The sequence below is a fragment of the Pezoporus flaviventris genome, unplaced genomic scaffold, assembly GCF_033815535.1.
Source record: "Pezoporus flaviventris isolate CSIRO_AGI_PZ_B2104156 unplaced genomic scaffold, CSIRO_AGI_Pfla_v1 ptg000002l, whole genome shotgun sequence".
Classification (NCBI taxonomy): domain Eukaryota; kingdom Metazoa; phylum Chordata; class Aves; order Psittaciformes; family Psittacidae; genus Pezoporus; species Pezoporus flaviventris.
Window position 1 is genome coordinate 92544852 of NW_026892550.1, and position 14076 is coordinate 92558927.

General features: G+C 49.5%; 1 protein-coding gene across 2 annotated transcripts; it reads right to left on the reverse strand.

The window, feature by feature from the left end:
* Positions 1–108: 108 nt before the first annotated feature.
* EIF3D (eukaryotic translation initiation factor 3 subunit D) lies at positions 109–8178 on the reverse strand. 2 transcript variants are annotated; one of them, XM_061445133.1, is made up of 15 exons: positions 8104–8178; positions 7631–7764; positions 7074–7119; positions 6542–6678; positions 6357–6442; positions 5804–5876; positions 5558–5670; positions 5204–5336; positions 4435–4582; positions 4075–4205; positions 3532–3617; positions 3179–3308; positions 2554–2696; positions 1072–1352; positions 109–203 (listed from the first exon to the last, which is right to left on the reverse strand). In XM_061445133.1, exons 2-15 carry the CDS (start codon positions 7751–7753, stop codon positions 190–192), a joined length of 1644 nt encoding a protein of 547 aa, XP_061301117.1. In that variant the 5' UTR covers positions 7754–7764; positions 8104–8178; the 3' UTR covers positions 109–189. The 2 variants fall into 2 exon arrangements, with proteins under 2 accessions (XP_061301117.1, XP_061301116.1); XM_061445132.1 differs by having other exon boundaries at positions 5558–5673.
* Positions 8179–14076: the final 5898 nt, after the last annotated feature.

The following is a 14076-nucleotide window of genomic DNA, read 5'->3' on the forward strand; positions in this document are numbered from 1 at the left end:
CGGGGCAACGCGCTTAAAGGGGCAGGCGCCGCAGGGGATTGGAGCCAGGCCCCGGCCCGCACACACGACACGGCAGCGACACTGAGCCAAAGTCACTTTATTGCCTCGCGGTGCCGCCGACGAACCGCCGGTGTGAAGGGAGAGGGGGAGGCCAGGGCGCTCATGCCCTCCTCGGGCAGCCCGCAGGGTTCAGCTCTCTTCCTCTGAAAGAGATGAGACAGGAATGAAGTGAATGCACCTGGTCAAGGAAACACCACAAGGAACGAGAGGGAACCAGGGATCCATCCCACCTCCGTGTGCCTGACACCCCCCGAACAGAGCTGTCAGCCAACACCATGAATTTAGAACAACAGTGCAATTACATTCCTGGACAAATGCTGCAGAGACCTAAAATGCCACAGTGGGAACTAAGTCTATAGCTCCCACCCCTGCAAGAAACACCAAAAACTTGCTGATAGACGTCTTGTGTATCACAGAAACAAGATCTCTGGGTCAAATGTTTTTGCTGTTGCCCACTGCAGCACAATCAGCCCTCTGGAACTCCTCAAGGACCTGCTAGTCACCAGAGCTTCACCAGTTGCATTACTGAAGCCTTCCCTGAAACACCTCAGTCAGCCTGGGTCACCATGTGTTCTGAACGCACTGACCTAGTCACTTCTGTTTCTATAACTGTACTAAACAAATATGCTGGTACGAGCAGAAACACGCACCCACCCACTGCCACTGAACAAAGGGCTCCCATAGCAGGCTTTGTTTTCCCAGTTGGTGCTCTGAGTCCTCTCCCCAACCCCTGCCAAATGAGTCCTCACTTAGCATCCACACCAAGGCATGACATCTGCCTTGCCAACTGTCAAGCTCTTCTTGCCTCCATCTGAGCTCTCCCAGCGTCACCCACAGCTGCTCCACCACTGAATACCATCCTCTGGACTGCAGGTTCTCCAGCCTCACTCCTCTCCTGCCATTGCACTCATCAGATCTCACCATTTAGACTGGGTCTTCACCACAGGTCACCCCTTTTCACCCAGACCAGATCATCTCTTTAAAGCATGTATCTCCAAATTTGCTACAAACCTTCTTCCTCCTCCTCTTCCTCTTCATCTTCCTCATCTTCATCAGAGCTGAAGGTGCCATCGGGCAAGCTGTAGATCCGGATCACCTGCTTGTTGGGATCCTTCAGGATGAGGTACTTCCCCTCATCCAGCTTCATGCAGATGTCAATGACACATCGCAGGATGCCCCAGGCGTTCTCTATGCTCAGGTTAATCTGGCTGGCAAACTCATTTGGCTTGAACTGCTGTGTGCCCAGGATCACATGGCGGGCAGAGTCCTTCACGTGGTAGCGGGACACATACCTTTGGAGGGCAAGAAGAAACCAGAGGGATATCAGGAGATTAAGCCCAGCCAAGAGAATGACAGCAAGAAAATCAGCACCATCACCTTGGTTTTCTTTCCTGGGCTAAACAAAAAAACTAATACTCCCAACACTGAAAGTTAAGAGGATCTCCTCACTACAAGGTGACAACCAGAAACGTACCTGTAATCCTTCCACCACCCCAAATCAGATGGGGTGGTACAGAAGATTCAGCAGAATTAGTCCCACAGGTAAAAATTAAGCAGTAACATGATTAGCAAGGAGTTATGGAATTAAGCAGCTGCAAATGCATCAGTCCCATATCCAAAGATTGAATCTGGAACTGCTGAACCACCAGACCCAAATTAGCAGACAGCTTTTTTTCATTATCCACAGCATGTACCCAACTGATTTCACACTGCCATTTCAAAAAGTGCTGTGGCTATACCCCTCCACCGTATCTCCCAGCAACAGGACCCTGAGGATCTCAAATTCCTGACAGCCAGTACAGTCTCTGCATTTATTTCTATGTTGGCAAAAGAATAGTAGAATGGTTTGGGCTGGAAAGGACATAAAGACCATCCAGTTCCAAACCCCCTGCCATGGGCAGAGACACCTCACACTAGACCATGTCACCCAAGGCCCTGTCCAACCAGACCTTGAACACTGCCAGGAATGGTGCACTTACCACTTCTCTGGGCAACCTGTTCCAGTGCCTCACCATCCTCACAGTAAAGAACTTCTTCCTTATATCTAACCTGAACTTCCCCTGTTTAAGTCTGAACCCATTACCCCTTGTTCTATCACTACTGTCCCCGATGAAGAGTCCTTCTCCAGCATTACTGTAGGCCCCTTTCATATACTGGAAGGCTGCTATGAGGTCCACAGAGCTTCTCTTCTCCAGGCCGGAGCAGCCCCAATTATCATCCTAATCATGTAACGATGCTTTGAAATGTTATGGCTAAACATGTGTGACACCTCCAAAGGTCAGTCACAGTGGAGGACACAACAGCTGGATGCTGAGGGGAAGTGGCTCACACCAGAGCCAGTGTGCTCACTGCAAACCTTCCCCTTCTGGCCATGCAAAACATGGGATGATACTATGATTATTCATTCTGCAGATGGTTCTCTTGGATATACATGCTGGGTTACCTCATGGGAAATGCACCTGCAAGATGCCTGGTGTGAGAACGCCATCTTACCCGAGTTTAAGATACTCAGATCCAGCCAGCAGCGCGCAGCAAGTCCAGCGGGCTAACTTGTAGCTGTTGTTTTTCAGCTCTGTGGCAATCACAGCTCCCCTCTGAGAGTCAAGCTTCTGGCGCCAGTCTACTCCATTGCAATACTGAGAGGGGAATCAAAGCAAGGGTCAGCCTAAGAAGCCAGCAGCAGTCATCTCTTCTGCCACCTTGACATCACACAGGGAAGTTTTTTGTCTACCTTATGGTATCATGTGAGGGAATGCCAACAGCAACGTGCAAGGAAAGCTCTTGCACTGGGAAGGGGAGTAATGTGAACCACAGGTATTGGTCAATGTTTGTGGCACTGGTTAGGAAGGGAAGCTTGTGAGGGAAGAGTTCATGGGAAGCATGGGAACAGACTGGCTACTGTGCTCAACACCTGGGACAAGAGGGTTCAAACCAGCTACCTCACACCTGGGGGAGAACCCCACCAGCACTGCTTGTCCACCAAAGTTATAGTCCTTTGGTGGAACATAACCACCTGGGTGACACCACCAGATGTTTATCTCATCTTGCCTGCTGTACCTGGCAGGTCAGGCAGCAGTGCAGCTGTTAGAGCTAGCTTTGGGATCAGGTTCTTCCTCACCCTGGAATCCCACTCGTTCAGCGTTTTGATGTTGATGAATGACACCTCTCCATTAGCTCCTGTCATCACTCCATCATGCTCACAGCGGACAATGAGATCTATATCATCTCCCAGCTTCCACCTTCGGTATCTGCCAACAAACAAATCAGAAGGTTATTTCTGACTCTTGTTCTTACCCAGACCTATGCAAGTGCTCAGCAAAATCCTTTTCCCCTTGGATGTCCTGTGAGAACATCCAGGAACCCCACTCATGGCAAAGCTTCTATCAGTAACACCCTCAATTTGTTTTCTCCATATCACGCTGACATCCTGCCCCCTTGCCAAACCTGGGCATCAGAAAAATATCAAGATACCTGTAAGCAACAGATGCTACTTCATTTTTATCCATGTCATCCTCTACAAAGGGGTTTGGGTTGGGAAACTTGTATTTCTCCTTTCCCTTCAGGACAAAAGAGAAAGGCATGTTAGAATTAAAAACCCAAGGCAGCTCTCCCCTAGGGGATAAATATTCCTTTACAGCAACAGAAGCCCATTTCCCTTATATAAAAAATGCTAAGCCAGTAAAAGAGCTGATGAGAAGCCTCATTTTCACATTAGTCACTTCGCTGTAAGCAGTACTTCTACTGGCACTTTGGCTTCACTAAGCATACTCAGAAGCTTGTCTGCTTCATCAGTAAGAGTGGGGTTTCTTTTTTTGTGGAATAAAGGTGAGAATCTTTCCACAATAAAGTCATGTTGCTCATAGCAAGTAATCCCACCTCCTTCCAACCTGAAAGAGCATCAGCGTCATGTACTTATGCCAATTAAAATGCTTGTGTGCTATTACAGCAGCCTTAACAAAGCCTCTTCTTGAGGCTCTCTCACAGGCTTGACTACCCAGCACTGCTCGACCTTACCATCCTCAGGCACTGCTGGGAGAAGTTGTGATTGATGTAGGTAGCTTCCATGGCAAGGTTGCGTGGAGAATTAAAGGAGTTGCCCTCTTCCTGTGGTGGTTCATTGGCTGTTTCACTCACTGTCAGGAGGTCTGGGAAGAAAACCAGATACAAGTGGTTATACTTGGGGGAATAACTACATCAGCTTCAGTGAGTCTCTAGCTCCACACTGGAGCAGATTAATACTGAAGTCTTCTGCTGTATTCACATTGCTCCAGGAGTCTCAGTCTCAATGCTGAGACACAGAATAAACTCCAAAAGAAAAGCATAAAGAAAACTTTAGCTACTGTAACAGAAATTTCTTTCATGACTTTTCCTTACCAAAATCTGAATTGTCCCTCTTGTCAAAGAAAAGCTTGGATCCAACTCTCTGGACAATGATGTCCCAGGAATAGACGGAACGAGTGCAGCTCATCAATGTGGCCAGGATGGCATCTGTGGCAAATACATTCCCTTGGGTCTTGGCCAGCTACAAACACAGAAGGAGAAATCCGTTTCAGCAACAAGAACAGACAACCTTAACCTTTCCCTTTCCCAGCAAGGATGAGAAGAAATTAATGATCTGGTTTGCTAACACTTTTCCCATGCTGAGGAAGTTACACTAATAGGTATACCACCAACTGCTAGAGAAAGCATTAGGTACTATCCAGCAATCCAAGCCAATCCTCAGTCAAACAAGGAAAAGGTAAGAAATGTATCACAAAATGTGAGTCCTGTTGGGAAAAGGCATGGCTCCTCTTTCCTGATCAGGTGACAGAGATCTCCAAGCCTTCTTCATCTCCAAAAGGAGAAACCTTAAGAACCAAGTCTCTGACATGGATGTTTCTTTCCCACTGTAGCTCAAGCACAGCTCTGCTCACTTCTCCAGAATGACAGCTTTTCCTTGGCCAGTATTCCTAGTTTTGTATTAATCTAGATCTGCCTTGGACCTAAGAAAAATAATGCTACCAGCTAATGCTTCTATCCCTTTACAAGCTTCAGGATGTGGAATTTTCCTGCCCTTAACTTTGGTCTGACAGTGTCAGCTGATCTCTCACAACAGCATGTGCTGAGAAACACACTACTGGGTTTTAGAAACCAGTAAACGTACCTTTCGGATAACTGGGTCATCAGTTGTAGTGACGGTATGGAAGATACGCTTAATGCTCCTCAGTAGCTTCTCATTCCTTGTTGTTATGCGGTCAAAGGCTTTATCATAGTATTCCAGGGCTCCACAGCACTCTCTGCAGAGGTAAGAGAAAGACCACCTTGATACCCCCACTACAGATACCAACACCCACAAACTACACAGGACTAAGGGGGGCCTGTTGGCTGCTCCATTACCTCCCCCTGCTTTGGGTACCTCAGTGAGAACACTGGAGTAGGCCAGGAGACCCTTGCCCTTTTGCCTTCCAAAAATCCAGCCAGTTCAGGAGGCAGGCAAACAGCTGTTTTGGGAACTCACATGTCCTGTGGCTCTGAAACCTCCAGGTAGCGCATCTTCATCAGCCGAGGGAAATCCATCTCTTCCTTTACCTCCCAGTCACTGCGAACTTCAACAGAGGAGTCACGAGGCTTCTGCTGTGCGGCCAGAGGCAGGACAGATAGAGAGAAACAGAGATACAGGTATCGGGCAGGATTCATGCAAGAGAAGCTGCCCTGCGAGCACAGGCAGAGCTCAAAGCAGGGGGCAGAAAGCTTGTTAGTTTACCTGTGATTTTTGGTCCCATTTCTGCCTCACTCCAAACTGCTTCTGAAACTTCTTTTGCAAGCGCAAACGATCTCTAAAATGACAAATATGAGAAGACATGAAAAGAAATTCTCGATTCCTATATGCCACAACCATTTCTATGCTTCCAAATTACAGAGCAGCACTTTTAGGCACTGAGCCACTGAAAGAGCTGCTGAGCTGTCTGTTATCAAGACACCCCAGATGTTAAAAGCTCTGCTCTTTATTCCAAGCAACTCTTTAAGCATCTTCATCTCTAAAGACTGCAATGCAGTTTTCGGAATGCTCTTGCTTTAAAACACCCCATTTACTTTCTAAATACAACTAAAACGTTTTCCTAAATTCTCAGATAGCAGCTTGAAACCCACGCTTGTAACTACTGCTGGCATCAGCGCAATGAACTGGAAATACCCTGAAATTCTTCCCAGCCAACTGTTTGCTCCAGTGGGTTCTGTTACAGCAACTTCCTAAATTTATGAACAGTATGCTTACACGCTCCAGTCCAAGTTTGGTATGCTCCTATCTGCAGCCTTACCTCTCCTTCTGCTTGGCACTCTTTGGCAGGGTCTGCATGCTAAACTGCAGCATATTCCGACGGTCCTTGTCTCTCCGAAGGTTCCTCTGCAGAAACAAAGGAAACAAATAAAAGAACATTTTAGTTGCAAAATCCTCCTGTGCCACTGAAGCTCACTTTTGAGCCTGTTTCTGACAACATGTTACCTGTGCGAAACGCATCCGATTCCTCTGGTATGCAGTTTTCTGTGTCCGAGCTGTATCTACCAGCTGGAAGCTCGTCTCATCCTCCTCGTGGAAATATGCATATTGGCTTCCACCACCAAACTGAGATGAATACTTGTCTGGAAATAAAACAGAGCATCTTGACAACAGGTACTACAAAAATCCCTGACAGTTTGACCTTTTTTTTCTCCCCAAATTCCTTCCAACCGTCTTCACTTATGATGCATACATCGGGACTCAGGCCTTACACCACCATGTTTCTGCTCTTCCAAGCGTCCCTGAGAAGCCCCAGCAATGAGGCAGTACAAAACTCAGGAATAAGCCCCGAGGAGAGGGAGAGCCCCACAGAGCTCTCCCAGCAAGGGTGAGGCATGCTGCCTAGTCTGAGTGGCCTCTCTTGCTGAGCTGTGCAGGTAACCACCAGAGCGGGTGTGAGACATGAAAGCAGGAATGACGCTTGAAGAACACTTGGTAGGAAATAAGTCATGAGCAGCAGCAACCACACAACACGTACTTGTATATCTTTTATCCTGATACGTAGCTCCTGTCCAATCAGCCACCTAAGGACAAGCATAAACAGTCACAGTAAGCATTACCTCACGGCAGCCTTCCAGTATCTGAAGGGCCTATAAGGATGCTGGGGAGGGACTCTTCATTAGGGACTGTAGTGGTAGGACAAGGGGTAATGGGTTCAGACTTAAATAGTTTAGCGTGTGGCATCCCTGCCCACGGCAGCGGGGTTGGAACTGGATGATCTTAAGGTCCTTTCCAACCCTAACTATTTTATCCTATTCTAAAATAAGTATGACAGTTCCCCCCACCTCTGGTTTTATCTAGGCAGGACTTTCAGCAGCAGAAGCAAACACTGCTGTGTGCTCCAGAACTAAGCCTCTCAACCCCCACCTCCCTTTTGCCAGCCCTGCTAATTGGCCACAACTATGCTATGTGTTAGGAAGGGTGTCAGAAGAACAACCGTGGTAGTAAGAAAGCAAAAGCCGGTGGCAGCATGCAGAGGTGGGAGGGCAGGAGACACACAGTGCTTGCTCAGCAGCAGCCCATGGCTGGAAGTACCTTTCCCAGGCGGTCTCCTTTACTGAAGGGCTGGTAAGGCATGTCCCGGAACTGCTCGGGCACGGCGCAGGGGCCCCAGCCCGAGGGGTTGTCCTGGATCACGGGTGTCACGAACTTCGCCATGTTTTAAACTTCTAGACGGAACAAAAAGCAAACCCCCCACACTTCAGCTGCCGCACGGCCAGCCCCGCCGCACACGCTGCAATGGGCCACCGGGGACCACGACCTTACCCCGGCACACGCCAAGGCGCGGAGACACCGTGAGGGCACGCCGGCACCCGGCCCGCACCGAGCTGAGCAGCCAGGGTGGGCCGGGAGCCCGGCGCTGTGTGCGCGAGTGTGGGGAGGGGCGGGAGCTAGGCCCCACCGGAACTAGCTGCAAAGCCGGGGCGGGGCCGGGGGCTTCAGCGCCAGCGGATGAGTGCCGGTAGGACGGGAGGACGATCCCGGGCCGCCCCCAGCACTCCGCTCACCTGCGCGGCCCCCTTACGGCCCCGATGGCACCGGATGCGGCGGAAGCGGCGGCGGCGGGCACGGAAAGAGGCCTGCGTGGCCCCGTCCCGCCTCTTGCGCGTCAGCGCCGCGCGACAGGAGTGCCGCCAAGCGGCGCTGTCGTAAAAGTAAAAAAAAAAACCCCTAACTGCGACCAAACGCGTTGTGCGGCCGTAAAGCGTCACCTTAGAGCACGCAGTACGTCGTGGCCATAGAGTTGCAGTACATGCGGGCTAGAGAAGGCACAGCGGGTGAGAGCGCCCCCAACGATCCATTCCTCGCTGGCGGACCTGAGTGTCCGCGTCCTTCAGCTTCCGGGGGGTGCCGGCTGGGGTCCGGACGCTGTGGAGCTGCATCCCATGTGGCGTGTGCCCCTGTCGGGAACGTCCGGCTCCTGTTTTGCTGTGCCTTCTGTGGTGACAGTGTCACCTGCTGGAGTTCTGCTCCCTGCTAATTACCGCTTAACGACAAAAATGCGTAGGAGTGGGAAGAGAGTGATGTTAATGGTAGTAAATGTGCCCCGTTGATTAAAAAGCTTGGGTTTGGCTTTGAAGTACAAAAGCTGGGGCTGACACATGACAAAATGTTCAGTTTGTACCTGGCTGTCACAAAGAGGAAGAAAACATTGATTTTGGTGTCTGAGGAGAGCAGGGCAGCTCAAAAAGGCGATGGCGAGGTGTCAAAAGCGTCTTCTCCAGCAGAAACAATGATTAAGCTTCATAGAAAAGTGGAACTTCTCTTGGCAGAAGTATTTCTTTTCAAGGCCAGCTTGGATGGGGCTTGGAGCAACCTGCTCTAGTGGAAGGTGTCCCTGCCCGTGGCAGGGGGTTGGAACTGGATGAGCTTTAAGGTCCCTTCCAGCTCAAACTATCCTATGATTCTATGATATCAAGGATATCAATATAACCACATGTCAGGACAGAAAACATGACTTAATGCTGTGCCTCTTAATTTTCACACACACACAGCCTCTTGAAATAAAAATACATTTCTATCCGATGATTTTGTAGGAAAGCAGGTAACTTTTCAGTTTGTAGCTGTATGATCATTCAACTGTCTGTATTTTAGAGGTTGTTAGGAAACACTTGACTTTGAGAGGTAAAGATGCACAAAGAACAGGAATTGCAGTTGCCCTCACTGTGTTCACAGCGTGGCATTTGAGGTTCTGCATTGTCCTCATGGCTTTCCTTGACCTGCTGCAGGGGAGACCTAGCCCTAGACGTAAGGATTCAGCCCTGTTGCCCCTCTGGGAGACCATGAACCAGTGATTTAGTACAGCATGTGCCTCAGATCCCTGCTGCTGGCATTGGTATATTATTTTTTCTCAGGGATCGAGGGCAATAAATCGTTAAATCACAGATGTTCATGTGCCAGAGGAATTGAAGTTTCCTCTGCCCCTAAAAGCAGCAGGATCTAGCTTACAGATCTCTTTTGCCCAGAGGCCAAAATCTAACTCTTTAGATAATTTTATCGGGTATCTTTTACCTAAGAAGAGTATAGATCAATATTTTCCAGGCAGAGAGGTGTGCATTTTCTTCTTCATTTGCCACTTGTAATTCCTCCTTGAGAAAGAACTGAAGCTACAGCAGTCTTTCCTTTGCCAAGACACCCTGCCATTAATCAGAAGTGGGATTATTAAAGCACTTTTCCCCGCTAGCAAAAAAATCCACTTATAGAAATACAGTTTATAAAATGCAATTTGTAACTGTCTCACCTAAATAGCCCTTTTGGAGACAAACATCATTAGTGCTGGAACTGCCTCACTGGTTGCTGGTGGTGGCTGAGTGCAAGCCCAGCTCCAGGTAACCCCCACAGCACCCATCCCTCACCCTCCTGCATCGAACGGGCTCAGAGGGACTGTTGATGGTGACAAAAAAAGTGAAAAGTTCTAAAGAGAAAACTGGACTAGGGAACGAATGAAGAGAAGTGATGACAAATAGACTGATACGCCAAAATCCTTTCCCTTCCACGGCTTCCTCTTTGCTCAGAAGCCTGTGTAGGTGCTTACAGGAGAATGTAATGCTGCTTCTATCTCCCGGAGATGACAGATCATGTGCAATTTGGGCTTAGCCCTTCAAACTACCTTTTGTGGGGTCAGAGTTGGGTCAAGGCATGGGTCAGAGGAGAGTGTGTGTAGGAAGTGGCTGGTGTGGGTTAAATGTGCATGTGGGCACAGACAACCTTCTGGTTTCTTATCAAGGACAAGAAAGGATCTAAGACAAAAGCCCAGTGTTGAAGATGAGATTTGCTGCCCCATTTAGGTCAAATTTACTGGAAGAGGGGAAGGAACAAGTGTGTCTCCCTTTCTGCTTCATGCCAGGCACTGCACCTCCTGTATCCTGTGCCATGCTGCACCTGGGACCCCTCTCACCCCAGCCACAAGCCTTTCACCACCCAGCCTCTAGCTCTCATTAAAGGCACATGAGATACGTCGTTTCCCGGAAAAGTACTCAAAATACACTTGCTTGCAATCATTTGATCCTTGATCCATAATCTCAGTTCATCAGTTAATTAGTCACTTAATCAGTTAATAAGGCTAATCACTCTTCCCTGGAAGATGCTCATGAGAAGAGCCAGGATAAATTGCTCCCATCTGTTTCTCTGTTCTTGTCTCCCGCTTCACTGTTTCTGGGCTCTGTGCTGGTGTTAGATCCATAAAAGAGGGGCTCGTTCCAGCACTGTGGTTATTCCAGTCTGAAACTTCCACCACCATCAGCCTCCACCATGGTTTGTGGTTTCTTGGAGGTCTGTTGCTCTGTGAGCTGGCTCTGTGTTGAGCAGCAGCCTCCTCTGTGGCACGAGGACAATACGCAGCTCAGGTGGTGTTACCAGAGGTTTGCCAGGTTTAAATGAAGGAAAGCAAGTCCAAGTGCCCAACCCGTTAGGGGCCTTTCATAGGAAATAGATCCCTTCTGCCTTGACCGAAGATGCCTTGGAAAGCCTTAAGGCAGGGGTTGCTTTCCAGCTTGTGTGACTGTATTTCCACTCAAGGAGGCAGCTGAGGACTGGAAGACTGATGTTCACGTTAAAACACTCTTTTCCAGTAGTTCCTTTTCTCATTCTTATAACAAATGCATCAGAAATAGCCACTTGGATTCTTCTTCCTCACTAAGCAGCAAGCACACCTTTTACCTGTGCCATATGCTTAGTATCCACTGCCCCACGCTTCTTGACAAACCCAGAAACCGAAAGAAATAGTCTTCAGCCTTAACACCTTCCCCCTGTGGGGAAACCTGACCTTTACACCCCTCTTCAGGTCAGACTCTTCTTCTAAAGTCATCATTGTTGTCTTTAAACAGAAGAGCTCACTGCTGGCTCTTGGCCTTTCACTGCAACCAGCCCTGGCTGTATAGGGACTGGCTTCTGCCACAGAGCAGTGTTCACACACTGGGAAGCCCTCCGTCCTTCCCTGGCTTTCTTCTTTGAATCCCATCTTTCCCATTGCTCTTTTATTTGCCTTTTCAGTCTGCTGTTCTCCATGTGCTTCACTGTGACACGTGGCCACCTTCTCAGCACCTTCATCCCCTTCCCGGAGGCTGGACTATAAACCTGCCCTCTTCGTGTGGCAGCTTTCTTGGAGAAATGCTTGACTGGATTTTTGGGAACCCAGTCTTTCTCTGAATTAGTGCTGTCTCTTGGTTGGCTTTGATTGTTTTTATCACCATTGTCAGATGTCTCCCATGGCTTCTGTAGCTTTGACCATCAGGGCCTGGACCACATGTATCATCGAAGAGGCAGCATGTATTATACTCTGTTCTCATCCTCAGCTGCTGAACGCTGCTCTTTCCAGAGCTGCAGAAGGAGCCTGGGTCCAGCTGCCTCCCCACAAACTGTCAGCAAGATTGCCTCCTTTGATCTGCACTCAGCGCTGGATTTCATCCCAGCAGCCAACAGGCTAATTCCACACGTTTATTCTACAAAGCTCAATTAGAGCAGCTGGTGCCGGCAGTGTCCCTGCTGGCTCGGAGCCTGCAGAAGGAGAGGAAGGCTGGTGCAGTGGCTGGGGTATGAGCTTGGGAGTGCACAGGCTGAGCTGCAATCCCTGCTCTGTGTGCTGTCTTCCAGGCCACCCCAGTAAAACTCTCCAGTGGGAGCTGGCACCTCCATGCTGTGCAGGGAGGGACATTATTTCCCCGCCTCACTGAGGGAGAAGTACGTTAGAGACACAAGCTATTGTGGTGATGGGGAACTGTGTCAAAAGAGGCAGAAGCAGGTCACAGCTGCTGCATTGGGGAAATGCTGCATAGATCCAGCTGGACCAACAGCAGGGAAGAGGATGTGGCCCAGGATGATGGAGGGTGATAGACTTCTCACTACTGAGGTAGTGGTTTGCTTTTCAGCTGCAGGTGCCCTCCTCCTTGCCCTGCAGTTCTCCAGCGTCTGAGTTATATTCAGCACCAAACTGAAAGGGATCCTGGTGTGTGAGAGCAGAACCACACGCAACGTGGTCTTTCTTTACAAGGGCCCCTGTCCAGCACAGAAAGGTCCACAGTAATTTCCTTCGACACTGTCAGTGTTATGGTAACTTCCATGAAAAATCAGAATCTTCTGGAGCTAATCATGTTCTCCACATGCTCCTGCCTCGCTGGTCCCTCTTCTGGAAAGCTTACTGTTTACTGAAACCAGGTAAAGAGGCCTGAGCAGGACATCAGGAGGCAGGAAGAAAATCTTACCATAGAATCATGGGATCATGGCATTACAGACACAGAATGGTTACGGTTGGAAGGGACCTTAAAGCTCATCGAGTTCCAACCCCTGTGCTATGGGCAGGGACACCTTCCTCTAGAGCAGGTTGCTCCAAGCCCTGTCCAACCTGGCCTTGAACACTGCCAGGGATGGGGCAGCCACAGCTTCTCTGGGCAACCTGTGCCAGGGCCTCAGCACCATTGTCTCATAGTGAAGAATTTCTTCCTAATGTCTAATCTAAATATCCCCTTTCATTTAAAGCCATTCCCCCTTGTCTTGTCATTACATGCCCTTGTAAAAAGTTCCTCTCCAGATTTCTTGTAGGCCCCCTTCAGTACTGAAAGGCTGCTGTAAGATCTCCCCAGAGCCTTCTTCTCCAGGCTGAACACCAACTGATTTCTGCTAGTGAGCAGAGTTGAACCCCATTTGCACAACAAGTTATCAAAGCAGTAAGGAGTCAAATGCAGATGCTACCTATGTATAAGATGCTGTTTCTCTCCCAGGGTCTCTCAGGAATGTCCCCACAAAAGAGCACAGTGCCAAGGGACACACAACAGCTCAGCCAGCCCACGTTTGCCATTCTTTTCCCTGCTTCTTGGTAAGTCAGAGACTGGGCTGGCCGACACGCTTGGCTGGGAACAAATGTGCCTCTTGGGGTGCAGGGACTGTGGAGCCTCGGGGCTATTCCTTCCTCTCCTCTTGAGCAGATTTCAGCGCCATCTGCTCTCTTCTGTCTTTGGAGGAGTCAGCCGGGTGCTTTTGTCCCTTCTGGCAAAGCTGTGCTGTGTATGTCCCCCATCGGGCATCAGGCACCTCGAGGCAGTGGAAAGGATGCACACTCTCAGCCTTGCTCCAGAAAGCAAGCTCCCTCTGCAGCAGCCCAAGGTCCTTCTTTCTCTCCTCTTCCCCGTCCAGAGCCTGTCCTTCTGCATAAGGCACTTTCCAAGGTCGCAGCTGATTCCCAAGGTCGGGTCCAGGCTTTGCTGTGGGCTCTGCAGGAAGGGATGGGAAAGGTTTGGAACCTGGAAGCTTCTCTCCTTCCCTGCACCACTCACTCCCCAGAAGGGCCCACAAGCAGCACCAAGGCCTTGGGTGGTAGCAGCAGGGACAGAAGGAGGTGTGGGGCAGCCATGGGGCTCCCTGACTGGGAACTGCTCTGTGGGATTGCCCTTTTCTCTGCATGAATGAAGCATCTCTGCAGCGAGCGCTCCTGGATGGTGCCTGGCTTGGCACCATCAGGAGACCAGAGGAGCTGTAAAGTTTAGAGG